The 13,648-nt window shown below is 36.7% G+C and overlaps 1 protein-coding gene across 1 annotated transcript in view; it reads left to right on the top strand.

The window, feature by feature from the left end:
• Positions 1–13,648, top strand: part of HERC2 (HECT and RLD domain containing E3 ubiquitin protein ligase 2) — a 113,838-nt gene that overhangs the window by 53,084 nt on the left and 47,106 nt on the right. The window contains exons 35-51 of the mRNA XM_086477113.1: positions 940–1,127; positions 1,632–1,824; positions 2,418–2,600; positions 3,180–3,364; positions 5,038–5,185; positions 5,278–5,474; positions 5,712–5,942; positions 6,626–6,761; positions 7,317–7,460; positions 8,913–9,055; positions 9,259–9,526; positions 9,689–9,831; positions 11,241–11,339; positions 11,435–11,603; positions 11,715–11,840; positions 12,772–12,880; positions 13,027–13,166. Of these exons, the coding sequence (XP_086333239.1) occupies positions 940–1,127; positions 1,632–1,824; positions 2,418–2,600; positions 3,180–3,364; positions 5,038–5,185; positions 5,278–5,474; positions 5,712–5,942; positions 6,626–6,761; positions 7,317–7,460; positions 8,913–9,055; positions 9,259–9,526; positions 9,689–9,831; positions 11,241–11,339; positions 11,435–11,603; positions 11,715–11,840; positions 12,772–12,880; positions 13,027–13,166 (2,802 nt within the window). The remainder of the gene's footprint in view (positions 1–939; positions 1,128–1,631; positions 1,825–2,417; positions 2,601–3,179; positions 3,365–5,037; positions 5,186–5,277; positions 5,475–5,711; positions 5,943–6,625; positions 6,762–7,316; positions 7,461–8,912; positions 9,056–9,258; positions 9,527–9,688; positions 9,832–11,240; positions 11,340–11,434; positions 11,604–11,714; positions 11,841–12,771; positions 12,881–13,026; positions 13,167–13,648) is intronic.

Genomic DNA, 13,648 nt, shown 5'->3' with positions numbered 1-13,648 from the left:
GTTAGGGGTTGGAAGGGACCTCAAAAGACCATCTAGTCCAACCCCCCTGCCAGAGCAGAACCACTTAGAGTAGATCACACAGGAACACGTCCAGGCAGGTTTTGAATGTCTCCAGAGAAGGAGACTCCACAACCTCCCTGGGCAGCCTGTTCCAGTGCTCTGTCACCCTCACAGTGAAAAAGTTTTTCCCTCTGTTAATGTGGAACCTCTTATGCTCCAGCTTGCACCTGTTGCCCCTTGTCCTGTCATCGGCCATCACAGAGAAGAGCCCGGCTTCATCCTCTGACACTCGCCCTTTTTGTGTTTATAAGCATTGATGAATGAGGTCACCCCTCAGTCTCCTCTTCTCCAAGCTAAAGAGACCCAGCTCCCTCAGCCTTTCATCATAAGGGAGATGTTCCACCCCCTTAATCGCCTTTGTGGCTCTGCGCTGGACTCTTTCAAGGAGTTCCCTGTCCTTCTTGAACTGAGGGGCCCAGAACTGGACACAATATTCCAGATGCAGTCTCACACAATATTCCAGATGCAGTCTCTTTTTCCCATGATTCAAGTTCTCCTGCTTTTTCTTTCTTGGTTTTCTTAGATAACAGTAAATATTTGTCCTCGTGGCTTGTACTTAACTGGAGTACTTATAAGTTTTTAAAAAAAAAATCTGTTAGTGGAACCATTTAGCCACTGGACTTGTCATTATAATGTCTCTATTATTTGTCAATTATTTTCCTTCAAAAGTAAGTATTTAAAGTCCTGTGCATTTGAAACCATTATGTCGTAGTTCCCAAAAAGCTCATTTGACTGTATAGCCTGTTGAGTCAGCTTTCCTATTTGTTACTGCTTTTATGTTGCAAATCTTATGTGCCTTAAAGTTTAAATGTGACAAAGCTTATGTATAAAAACTTGTAGCTGCTTTTAAATTTTTTTTTCGTATATTTTCCTCTTTAGGACCTAGTTCTGATAACATTGAAGAAGATATGATTACCTCTTCTCATGGAGCTTCTGCCACAGTCCTAGAAGAGTCAAGAAAGGAAACTACACCTGTTCAGCTCCCTGTTTCTGGACCAGAGCTGGCAGCCATGATGAAAATTGGTACCAGAGTGGTGAGAGGGGTAGACTGGAAATGGGGTGATCAGGTACAACTTATTTCATACAGGTTTGGGTCTGCTACAATCTGATGTTTCTATTCAGTGGACTGTCTGTGAATTTTATGTTCAAACTTTAAAGGTCATTTTATGTTTCAAAGACTTGGAGAATTAACACAAAACATATTAATTATTTGTTTAACTTAATTTTTGGAGATGAAAATTATTTTTTAGTGAGACTGTTCTGATTCACGATTTAACAGGAAATTGGATCGCTTGTTTGCTACTATACACTTCCAAGTAGGTGTGTATGGCACTTATGTAGTACATAGTAAAACAGATCTAAATATGAGAGGTGCAGCAGTTTACTGGGGTGATTTCTTTTGAAGATTGTGAAATGCTTTCCAACTTTAAGCTAGATTTTGAAACATTATTGAGTGTTTACTGCCTTACCATTAGGTTAGCAACAAAAAAGAGCAATTGCATTAGTGTTTTATGAACTTTGGATACAAATTAGCATTGTTGATCGTGTAACTTGAGCCTGTCTTTTGTCAGGATGGACCCGCTCCTGGTTTGGGTCGTGTGATTGGAGAACTGGGAGAAGATGGCTGGATTAGAGTGCAGTGGGACACCGGAAGTACAAATTCTTACAGAATGGGGAAGGAGGGAAAATATGATCTCAAACTAGCTGAGCCACCGCCAGCAACACAGCCCACAACAGAGGATTCAGACACTGAGGATGACTCTGGTAAAAAAGCAACTTTTTTGTAAAAGTGGAGGCAGAGTTTTAGTTGAATTCCCAAATCCATATCTTATAATATGAAAAAAGCTGCTTTTGCAGGAGAAAGTGCTTCATCAAAGAAGTTTAATAGGTATATGTTTCTGATCAGATCTTTCTTAAGATAGCTTTACTGTGAGAAAGGAGGATAGAAAGGGTGGTAGCACATTTATTGCATATTCATGGACCAAAGAAAACAGTATTATCCAACTGAAATGGTTTCAGTTACAGATACCAAGAGGTATACATTTTAACGTATGTTAATGCCATTCTGAAGTGTGTTTTTTATATGGCCTAATTATACATCTAGTCATAATGCTTCCCTATTCTTGGCACTGCATTTGGAATTTCCTTTAAGTTGCGTAGTGCTAGAGAATAACTTGAAAACATCCGCACAAAATACCTGGTTTCTGTTCTGCTCTTGCAGTTGAAAATAAGGAATCTTGTTCATGTCAAATCATGTTCGAGAAAATATTTCTCGCGTTGTGTTTGTTTCAGAACTCTTTGTGAAATAGATTAACTCAATATTAATGTATTCCTTTGCTTTTGGTTTCTCCCTCCAGAAGGAGAACAAGTTGAAAGGAATCTCCACCCTACATCCATGATGCTGATAAGTACCGTGAACCTGTTGCAGACGCTGTGTCTCTCGGCTGGTGTCCATGCTGAAGTCATGCAAAGTGATGCTACTAGGACTTTGTGTGGTCTACTCCGTATGCTTGTGGAGAGTGGAACAATAGATAAATCAGGTATAATATACAGAAACAGTCTGATTCAGCTGTGTGCTTCTGTTTTGTGCTTTCTTGTCTTGTAACTTTGTAAATCTTTTCTTACTGGTTTTTAAACCTGTAAGTCCAAAGGCTAGAAAATTTTCAGAGCTTTTAACATCTTAATTGTTAGCAAAGGCAATGTGATTTTGAGCATTCTTAGAACATAAGCAGTAAAAGCAGGAGAAATGCATGAGATGTGGAGTATCAGGATGTGTATGGTTGGCTTGGACAATGAATTTCTTAGCAGTTTTTTTTTCTGTTTGGGGACAACAATATGACTGGGTATGTCATGTTTGTTTCCATAGCTTCTTTGCAATTTCGGAAGTAATGCTGTTAACTACTTTGAAATGAGGAAACAGTGTAAGGATGAGAATTGTTTTAAAGGCGTATTTAATAAAATTAATGACAGGCTCTTAAAACTGAAGTTAATAGTTCATGTAGAGACAGTGGAGTAGCTCAGTGTTACAGTTTGTCAAAAAAAGCCCCATGCAGTGTATAGAGAATTAAGTGACTGGCAGAAAAGTCAACTGTTATATGTATATATCTTTTTGTTTTTAGCTTCCTTGCCAAATAAATTAGTTTATAAAGAACAGCATAGGAGTTGGTGCACGTTGGGATTCATTCGAAGTATAGCACTCATGCCTCAGATGTGCAGCACTCTTAGTACATCTCAGTGGATAACTTTGCTAATGAAAATTGTTGAGGGGCATGAATCTTTCACTGCTGCTTCACTACAGAGACAGGTAATGTGTGTATTTCCAAATTACTTTGATAGGCAATGAATTTAGTAGACTTCAGTTGTCTTTAAAAAAAAAAAAGTCTATTTTAAAAAACAGATATGAAATGTTGTTAAATAAGTTTTTAATTAATTGGAAAAAAGATAACATGCCTTCTTATGTTCAGGATTCATTGTTTTAAACATAAATCTGTAAGTTTTTGAGCCTTCAGGGCACTACAGACTCCCTTGTTCTATTGAAAGCCTGAAAGTTTTGTACAGATGAGAGGCCAAAACAGTGTTCCAAAAATGTATTCCAAAAACTCCCATATAATGTTTCCTAGTAGTTGAATAAAGAAAAAAATAACAAAAAGGTGATTAGGAAAAATGTGCAATTAAAGTTATCAAATTGTCTATTATCTACTGTCCCTCCTTCCACAGTAAACTGTTATTATTATTTTAATTACAGTCTCTCTTAAGAAGCTGCATCTTTGCATCTTATTTTGGTATCATATTTCTCTTGTCCCCTTTCATCTTTTTTTTCTTCTTCCCCCCCCCCCCCCGCTTTTTTTCTTTTTCCTTTCCTTAGCATCTTGTAGTGCCTTTTCCATGAGATTGAAAAGCAACTGTATTATGGAATAACTCTTCCTTAACTTTTAATGCTTGGGAATCGAAAGATCATCTTAATCTTTTCCTTGATAAGGCATGAGCATTTTTTAACTAAAGCCTTGTATCATAAAGGCCTGTGCATTTTTGTGTTATCTTCCAGCAAATTCTTGCCAGTATTTTTAATATGATGAGACTTCTGTTGTCATCTGGGACTTAGTGTGTTTAGTCATCTGTACTGTTCAGGGAATGCTTGGGAGAAATGAGCATTCCTCATGTAGCAGTATGTAACTTAATAACAAGAGAAAGATGAGACCGTGAAGTTTTAGGAAGACATGTTATTGACAGAGGTTTACAAGAAGAGAAATCTCTTCAGTGTTATTGATCACTTGTATTGTATTGGTCTTCTGGGTAGAAGATGAGGAAGCTCAAAACCTGAAATACTCTGAATGTGCAAGTGCATCTGCTCTTCGATACTGCAGCGCTGTGCCTTCCCGTGTTCCTCGTCAGTCCTGCACTGAGTGTCTAGGTTTAGAGATGCCAGGCTGTTCCTTCTGTACTGTCGGAGGCCCTTGTTTCACAGTAACTACTTTTGGGTGTCACTGTGGTTGCTTTCTACCTACTTGGATCATTCAGCTTTATGTCTCATCATTTTTAATTATCATACCTTCATTCCCAAACACTTGGAAACTTTCATTCTGAAATACATCTTAGTGCTGAGTTCTGAGTCTGGAATTTGAACGAACCTTCCCATTCTATATTCCTATTTTTCCTGTGTGTTTTAGTCATTTACATTGTTTATTGGTGTGTGTTTGTCTCATGTTCTGAGTATTGAAGAGGCTGGATTCACTAATATAATGTGCCAATAAAATTGTTAATGACTTTGAACAACTTCTTTTAAAATATTCCTTACCAAACTGAACAGAAGATCAGTAGCTATGATTTCCACAGCCAGAAAGAAATCAGCATTATAGAAAGAGCTAAGAAGGAAGGCTAACTTTTACAATATCTTTCTTCTGTACTTAATATGTTTGAGAATTTCTTTAATATTTGGTGACTTAGAATGGATTAACACTGATTTTCTTCTCTTTTTAGATCCTTGCTGTACATTTATTGAAAGCAGTACTTCCATCCTGGGATAAAAATGAAAGGTCGAGAGACATGAAATTTCTTGTGGAAAAACTGTTTGGATTTTTAGGCAGCCTGCTTAGTACTTGTTCTTCAGATATCCCACTACTCAGAGGTAGCGGAATTTTCCTTCAGTGGCTTATTTTTATGTATAGAAAATGTATGTGTTAAATTCATAAATGTTGTGCAATTGCTTTGTCTTTCCAGAATCTACTCTGAGAAGGAGAAAGGCCAGGCCCCAAGCATCTCTAACTGCCACTCACAGTAGTACTTTAGCAGAAGAGATAGTGGCACTGCTGAGGACGCTCCATTCGCTCAGCCAGTGGAATGGACTCATAAACAAGTACATCAACTCTCAGCTAACCTCCATCACCCACATCTTTGCAGGAAAACAGTCAGAAGGGGTAGTTTCCACGTTTTAAAATAAGCTCATTTTTATAGCAATATTTATTTTGAAATGATAAATATTTAATGTTTGTAAACAATATAAAGCTTAATTTTGAAACCATTTTTCTATTTTTATATATATGTATTTATGTGTTGTAATTTTAAAATCTGAGTATATGTGATTAACTTTGTATTTTAAAGCAGATAGAAGTATGTTTTTTCTCCCTACAGTTAATTTTATTGTTCTTTGTTAGGCTGTGTTGGATGACTACTTTCCTGACACTGAGAATCCGGAGGTGGGAGGCCTAATGGCAGTGTTAGCGGTGATCGGTGGCATAGACAGTCGCTTGAGACTGGGTGGACAAGTAGTTCATGATGAATTTGGAGAAGGCACAGTGACACGCATCACCCCAAAAGGGAAAATCACTGTACAGTTCTATGACATGCGAACATGTAGAGTGTGCCCTCTGAATCAACTAAAACCAGTAAGTTCATTTTATTGAGGTTTTAGTGCAGGAAAGGGTATAGTTAAAGACTGATATGGTGCAAAGAAAATATTTTTTCTTCATTGGGCAAATACATTGACATTCAACACATACAATGCTCTGAATGTAAATCTAAGATGATACTCATGTGAACCTCTGTAGGGGCTTTAAAGCCTGTCATTTGTTGAGGAAGTGAAAGGAGTAGGGATTTTAGTTGAAGTAGTTGACTTGAGGTAAAATCCCAAGTCATGACAATGCCATTTATAGCTCCTGCATGAGAGGAGCTTATTTGTATTTAACTTGATTTGCTAACTGATGTAGAAAGTCTTGGATGTTTTCATTTGACTCTATCTCAAGTTGCTTAATATGGCTGTAATGAAATGACAGAGCGCCTGGTCTGCTTCAGGGACTGCAGTTCTTCCTTGCTGTGACTCTGTCTTGCTTTTTCACCAAGTAGACCTGCAGTTGTGTGGTACAAGTACAGGCTTGGGAGCTATGTAGGGAATAGAAATCCTTTCCAGTTCCTGGTCAAGAGCAAAGAGACGAATGTTGCTACTTCTTTTCTTCAGCTAATAACCATTGAAACTTTTGAATGATTTTGTTAAATTTTGGAAAACGCTTACCTTTTTTGTTTGGGTGTTTTTTTTTTTTTTTTTTTGTCTGGTTCTTCCCTCACTGTCTAGCTTCCAGTTGTGGCTTTTAATGTGAACAACTTGCCTTTTACTGAACCTATGCTATCCATTTGGGCTCAACTAGTTAATCTGGCTGGAAGTAAAATAGAAAAACAAAGAATGAAGTCTCCCAATCAGGGTCTTTCAGGTACAGTTGGTTTTGTTTTTTTGTTTTGTTTTTAAATAGTTGGGTGTACTCTGGGAAAAATACTGGTAACAAACATATGTAAGAAAAACTGTTTTCTGGAACCTTGCCTTTTTTATTAGTCAACATTGAATAATATGCACTTATGAGGCAAGTTCAGCTAGGAGATGCATTGCTCTGCACTGTAAGTGAAATACTGCTTTTACTTTGGTGAGAAAATTCAAATAAGGTTTGGGTCTGGACTTCTTGTATTGAATTGTTTAAAATATTGGATCCATATAACATCTTAACTGCACTTACTGTGTTTATATATCAGCTGTATGATTGTCCAGGGAGTGAAAAGTAGGAAGGTGATGTTTTTAATATAATGGGTCATAGAACGTGTGCAGACTTTTTATCCGGGTGGTGTTCAAACTACCTCATATCATCAGTATTTCACAAGCTTTCACACAGCGAGCTAAGATATAAACTGATTTTTGGGCTGAGTTTGTATGAGTGATAGTTCTTCTCTGATACAAGAGATTCCTAGTGCTAACGGCTGCTTAATATTTCTGATAGGTCAAGTGGATTTGGATCTACTGCGATGCCAGCAATTAAAGCTGTACATACTGAAAGCAGGCAGAGCTCTGCTTTCTCACCAGGATACACTAAGGCAGATCTTATCTCAGCCAGCTGTTCAGGAGTGTGCATTAAATCCTGCAGGTATTCTGAAATGCAACCTGAGTGTGTGCTGCTGTTTGTTTAGATGATGGATAGAGTATGTGAAGGTAACCCTTGCTAATGGCAGTTGGAGGGTAGAAATTAGGTTTGCCCTCTAAAGACTAAAAATTAAAATTTGAGCATGTTTTAACCTTAGATATTAAAAGCATTTTCACTTTTTAACTTAGATTTTGAAGATTAGGTGCATCAAGTGTTTGAATTTTGAAATATTTGAGTTAGCTAAATTTGTAAGCCTTCTGTAGGTATAAGCTTTGTAAGTATTTCTAAAAAACTTGTGGTTTTTTTGCAGTAGATTCTGTTTCTGCTTCAGAGCTTAAAGTCTGAGTTCTCATTTGGCTATTCCTTTTACTTCAAACATTTTGAAGTTTCCAATGAAATAAGTACCAGTATACAGTGTCTTAAGCATAATTTGAAAACGATAATTTGAATTAATTCTCTGTGTAATTCATTTTACATACAAAAATAAAATAGCTCGGTCACCTTTCAGGATAGCTATTGATCCTCTAACAGTTTATATGTATTCTTTGGGCATTTTTGAAGCATGTAATGTCTTTAAATATATATTAATATATTTGATTTATTTGTATATTTCTGGCGGTTTTTGTCAGTTACCAAATTTTAAGTCAACAGAATATTTTTTTTTTTCCCGGGAGTGGAACATGGCTTTACTTCTACCATTAGTTTGGTTTTACTTCTACCATCATTTTTCAAGGGGCAGGGGGGGAAATACCCACACAGTTTTTAATTTTTTTTTTTCTTTTTTTAAACAACTGGAACAGCATGCATACACAAGAGCTATTAACTGTTTTCTAATTATTTCAAATATGAGAACTTCCTTTTGTTGGAGTTAAATGAAGAGTGAGAACACTTTCCTGAGACAGCCACAGTAAAGATCTAGGAAACATGAATGTTTATGCCAACAGAAATGCAAAATCAAATATAAAAGCTGTAGAGTTGTGAGCCAGTTGATTCAAAAAAGGTGTACTCTGTTGAAGAGGCAATGAATATCTATAGGGAGCTCTTCCCAAGAAGTGTATTAGAGGGGGAAATGACTCAATCCAGAAAGTATGCACTATGGTTTTGGGGATCAATGAAGTTGTTGGTTTTCTATATAAAGTGGTTTATGCTGGAAGGACCTCTTTATAGTAATTTTATTGTAAAAAGGTGAACTCAGAAGATACTTGTGCAAATTCACAGTCCACTGAACAGTTTCTGTTAGACATATTTTAGGAAAAGTATTGTTTATCTACAAATTTCTTATTTGCTTTTTTGTATGGAGATTGTTGCACACACAATTCAATCTTAAACACATGATTCCTGTGGAGAAGTGTAGGAGAAACAACAGTATGTTTGATAAATGAATAGGCCCCAAAATAAGTCTCCTGATTGACTTATATTACATGTTTTTGGTTAAACTAATGTTTTTGTTTCAAGAGGATGGAGCAGTTGCCTCTCCCGACATAGGAGATATGTCTCCTGAAGGACCTCAGCCTCCCATGATTCTTTTACAGCAACTTTTGACAGCTGCTACGCAACCATCACCTGTGAAAGCCATATTTGACAAACAAGAGCTTGAGGTAAAGTGTGTGCTTTCTGCTAAGTAACCTAATAAATAAGTGTTTCTAATTCACATTCCAGTTGAAACTTGTTAAGCTATAGGCTTTTAAAAAAAAGTAACACTGAGTCCTTTTTGGCGAATAACCTCTAATTTCAGGCATAAACACAAAAACATACTAAATATGATTGTTTTACTTGGACTGATTTGTTTGTTCTCATTTAGGCTGCTGCTTTGGCAGTATGCCAGTATCTGGCTGTAGAGTCTACACATCCTTCAACTCCAGTGTTTGAAGACTGCAGCTCTAGTGAAGCTACGACACCCATCACAGTGCAACATATCCGACCCACAAAAGTGAAGAAACGCAAGCAATCTCCAATTCCACCCCTCCCCATTGTAGTTCAGCTTATGGAAATGGGATTTCCTAGGAAAAACATAGAATTTGCACTAAAATCTCTGTCTGGAACCTCTGGAAGTGCTTCTGGATTACCAGGTATTTAATTTAGTTAAATTAATGATGTTAGAAGGAGAAGGAAAGTTGTGAGCAGGTTAAAATGCTACTTACAAGGGAGCAATTGTTACTTCTCTTTTTTTGATACTATTTTAAGAATGTCAGAGTCCCTTAGAGACAGATTGAGTTTGTTTTCTGTGTTAGGAGTGGAAGCCTTGGTTGGCTGGTTGTTGGATCACCCTGATGTTCAAATTACGGATCTCTCTGATGCTGATACTATCTCCGATGAATATTCAGATGAGGAAATAGCCGAGGAAGTGGAAGAAGCTGAAGCTGCCTGCCCTGTGGTAAGTATCAACTTACTAAAACCCAAGTCAGGCTGGCTGTAAATTTTGTAATTCTTTCCTTTTATTAACTTGGTTAGAGTACAAGGGCATTCTTCTGTCCCAAGCTTTCAGGACTATAATGAAGACCACGTTTGCCATATGTTTCTAAGGCTTGTCGTAAAAGAACTCGAGAATAATCTGTAAATATTTATGTATTGGTAGCACAGGGAAAAGTGGAATGCAGGTAGATGTTTCACTAGAGGTAGCTGTAAGTATCCCTGATAGTTGGTCAGAGTTTTATCTAAAATAGTCAATTCTATAGTGTAGTATTTGTAAAGGACTCCTTTTTGTTTGTTTTTGTTTTGGTGCGGGTTTTTATTCCCTGCTCCTCCCTTACTTTGGTCTGAGAACCAAAGGTATGTTAGCTACAAGGAATGACTGAGGAATTAATGAATAATTAGCAAAAAAATGTCAGTGAAATATTTCCTTATCAAAACTATTTTCACTCACTAGTTATAAAATAACCTTTACAATGCCTGTTGAGTGTGATGGCTTTAATGTGAATTTATATTAGTCTTCTATTGGCTTTCAGGATCTGTTTCAGTAAGGATTTGACAGTAAAATGATATGGGTTCTATATTCCTATTTATGTTTTAAGGAGTTATGTTGAGTTTTCTGGCACATGTGGGATTTTGTCATTGAAAGAAATGCATTATATTTTGAAGGAAATCAACTGGACATTGAGTTCTTATATCTTTATCAGTATTGCAATGAGAAACTGTGCTATATGTTGCCTTGAATGAAAAAAAAACCCCAGGCATTTAATGCTCAAAACAGAACAAAATTTTCTGAAAATTCTCATTATAGCTGGAATGCAATAGTTCTCTTAAAATTTAACTTAATAAAATCTTGAAAGGAATAGTTTCTGATAACTACAGTCTTATCTTTTTCGCCAGCTTGTTTTTCTAAGAGAATACTATAAATCCCATTGTATTATATAACCAAAAAGTTAGTAGTGTACTTCAGGTAGGAGATTGCCATTCACCACTGTTTGGTGTTTTTTTTTTTTTTTCCCCATCTCCAAACAAGTAGCCTAAGAAGTGGAATGTATATCTGCAAGGCTAATTCTCTTTGTTCTAATTTTCTTTGGCAAGCAGATTTCATAAAAGCAACTTGCACCTTGTTTCACACATTTTGAAAATTTGCAGCTACATTCCTTGGCAAGTAATTTTGGAAACTAAACTTTAAAGTAGATCATAAATGTTAGCCCTATAGTGAGTTGACCTGTTGAAGATTTTTCACATTTTGGTGTGCAACTTGGATATTATGTGTGTTTTGGTTTTGTTGGGTTATTTCAGTTTCTGCTAACAATTACCTTTGTCTGAATTGAAAACAAATTTTGTAACTTTTTTTTTATTATTTTTTTACAGTCAGGTGCTGCTGTTGTAACAGAGAGCCAAACCTATAAGAAGCGAGCTGATTTCTTAAGTAATGATGACTATGCTGTGTATGTGAGGGAGAATATTCAGGTAAACATGATGATCAAAAGCTATATTGAAACTACTTTCCTTCCGGTACAAAAATCTTTGCATAGATGTGGTATTCTGTTGTCCCTTTTACCTAGGTGGGGATGATGGTTAGATGCTGCAGAACCTATGAGGAGGTTTGTGAAGGAGACGTAGGCAAAGTTATTAAGTTGGATCGAGATGGATTGCATGACCTGAACGTACAGTGTGATTGGCAACAAAAGGGTGGCACTTACTGGGTCAGATATATCCATGTTGAGCTTTTAGGTAAGTTGACTACTAACTGCTTTTTAGAAAAAAATGAATTACACACTAAGGGAGATCTGGTTTTGGAGGGAAGAAACCCACTCACCATGCATTTATTCTTGCAACTTCTAGGATTCCCACCACAGAGTTCTGCCTCTCACATCAAGATAGGTGACAAAGTGCGTGTGAAAAGCTCTGTTACCACACCCAAATACAAATGGGGATCAGTTACTCACCGAAGCGTGGGAGTCGTCAAAGGTAATGTAAATTCAAAATGGGGAGGTCATAAAACTGGAAACCACGCAGACTTTCTGCAGTGTTTAAGGAGAGAATCTTCTAGACACACTTAGAAATCACACTGTTTTGTGGAATATTGCATGGTGATAAGAGAGTGCAGAATGCATTTGATGTCTGTGACTCATTTATAGACAGGTACTCTGTGGCAGCCTGTTTTGTTAGTGTGTTCATCTGCTTTTTGAGCCACTCCATTCACATACAGTAAACATCTTTAAGAATCTGTGCGGCTTCATATTGTAGTTCTCATTTATACTTTGGATGAACCACAAATGATTTTCCTTTAAATCTAACTTGAAGACTTCATTAGACATTGGAACAGGCTGCCCAGGGAGGTGGTGGAGTCACCATCCCTGGAGGTGTTCAGAAGACATATAGATGTGGTGCTTAGGGACATGGTTTAGTGGTGGGCTTGGTAATGTTAGGATAACGGTTAGACCTGATGATCTTAAAGGTCTTTTCCAGCCAAAATGATTTTATGATTCTATGAAGTGAGGAGAAAGTGGGGTGCAGTAGTGTCAAGCTGTAAGGGATGTTACAGAAGTGATCTGTGGGACGTAGATTCTTTGAAGAGGTACAGATTTTGGACATACTATGTTTGTGTTTAGAAGTACTCTCTTCCTTTGGCAACTTTTAAACAAATAAATGAAAGAAAAAATAGTGTCAAGGAAATTGAATAGAATAAAATATATCTTTTAAAATTCTTTAGAACTCCCTTTCCCTCTGCCGCTTTCCAGACTGTCTTCTAAGGTTAATACATAGTTCCATTAAAATAAAAGATTACTTTTGAAAGTAACTTTTATTACGTGTTTCTGCTCTGATGCACTGTACACTTGCTGCTTCATTTTATAGAGGTTTGCAACGTGTTGTATTTTCTGCATGTTTTTTGTCACAGCTTTTAGTGCCAATGGAAAAGATGTCATTGTAGACTTTCCTCAGCAGTCTCATTGGACTGGATTGTTGTCAGAAATGGAACTGGTCCCCAGCATTCATCCTGGAGTCACGTAAGTGGTGACGTACATTTTTCTTAATGCATATGAGTTATACGTCAGCCTTGCGGTCTTGATTCCATTATCTTGACTCATGTTACAATTTACTTGTACCATGAAAACTGCTAGAAGTACATTTATTTGTTCTTTTGTGAAATCAGGTGTGATGGCTGTCAGATGTTTCCTATCAATGGGCCTAGATTCAAATGCAGAAACTGTGATGATTTTGACTTTTGTGAAACCTGTTTTAAAACTAGGAAGCATAACACCCGACATACTTTTGGCAGAATAAATGAACCAGGTAGGTTTTGGAACCTAAAGTGTTTCTTAGATTAATTAAAAATGCATTGAATTTGTTTTTAAAATGATTTTTGCTGAGCGTTGTTTGCATATTTTTCATCTGCTGTGGTGGTGTACAAAATCTTATGTCCTGTGGGCTTGTCATTTGAAGTATGTATCATCATAAATTTTGATTTGTATTTCAAAAGGAAGGACCCTTTCAAGTGGCTCTTTAGTGAAGAATGTTAGTCTTTTAATGATTCTGTCAGTTTAAAGACTGTATGCCCCTGTAATGTTTTATAATTCAATTTTAGAAATTACACTTAGTGTCTTATATTCCTGAAGAGAGTAATTTTTCTTAAATTTTTTAATATTTATTTTTTACTAAATTATGCTTGGTTTCTTAGAACAAATCAGTCGTAAGTGTAGGAACAGAAAGTGTGACCATCCTAAATGACAGGCATGGAAACTTGTAGTCAGGTAAAGTGCTTGAAACTCCTTAAA

The sequence above is a fragment of the Leptosomus discolor genome, chromosome 1, assembly GCF_034619465.1.
Source record: "Leptosomus discolor isolate bLepDis1 chromosome 1, bLepDis1.hap2, whole genome shotgun sequence".
Classification (NCBI taxonomy): Eukaryota; Metazoa; Chordata; class Aves; order Leptosomiformes; family Leptosomidae; genus Leptosomus; species Leptosomus discolor.
Note: the sequence above shows the minus strand (reverse complement) of the source record. Positions and strands in the feature narration are given on the sequence as shown.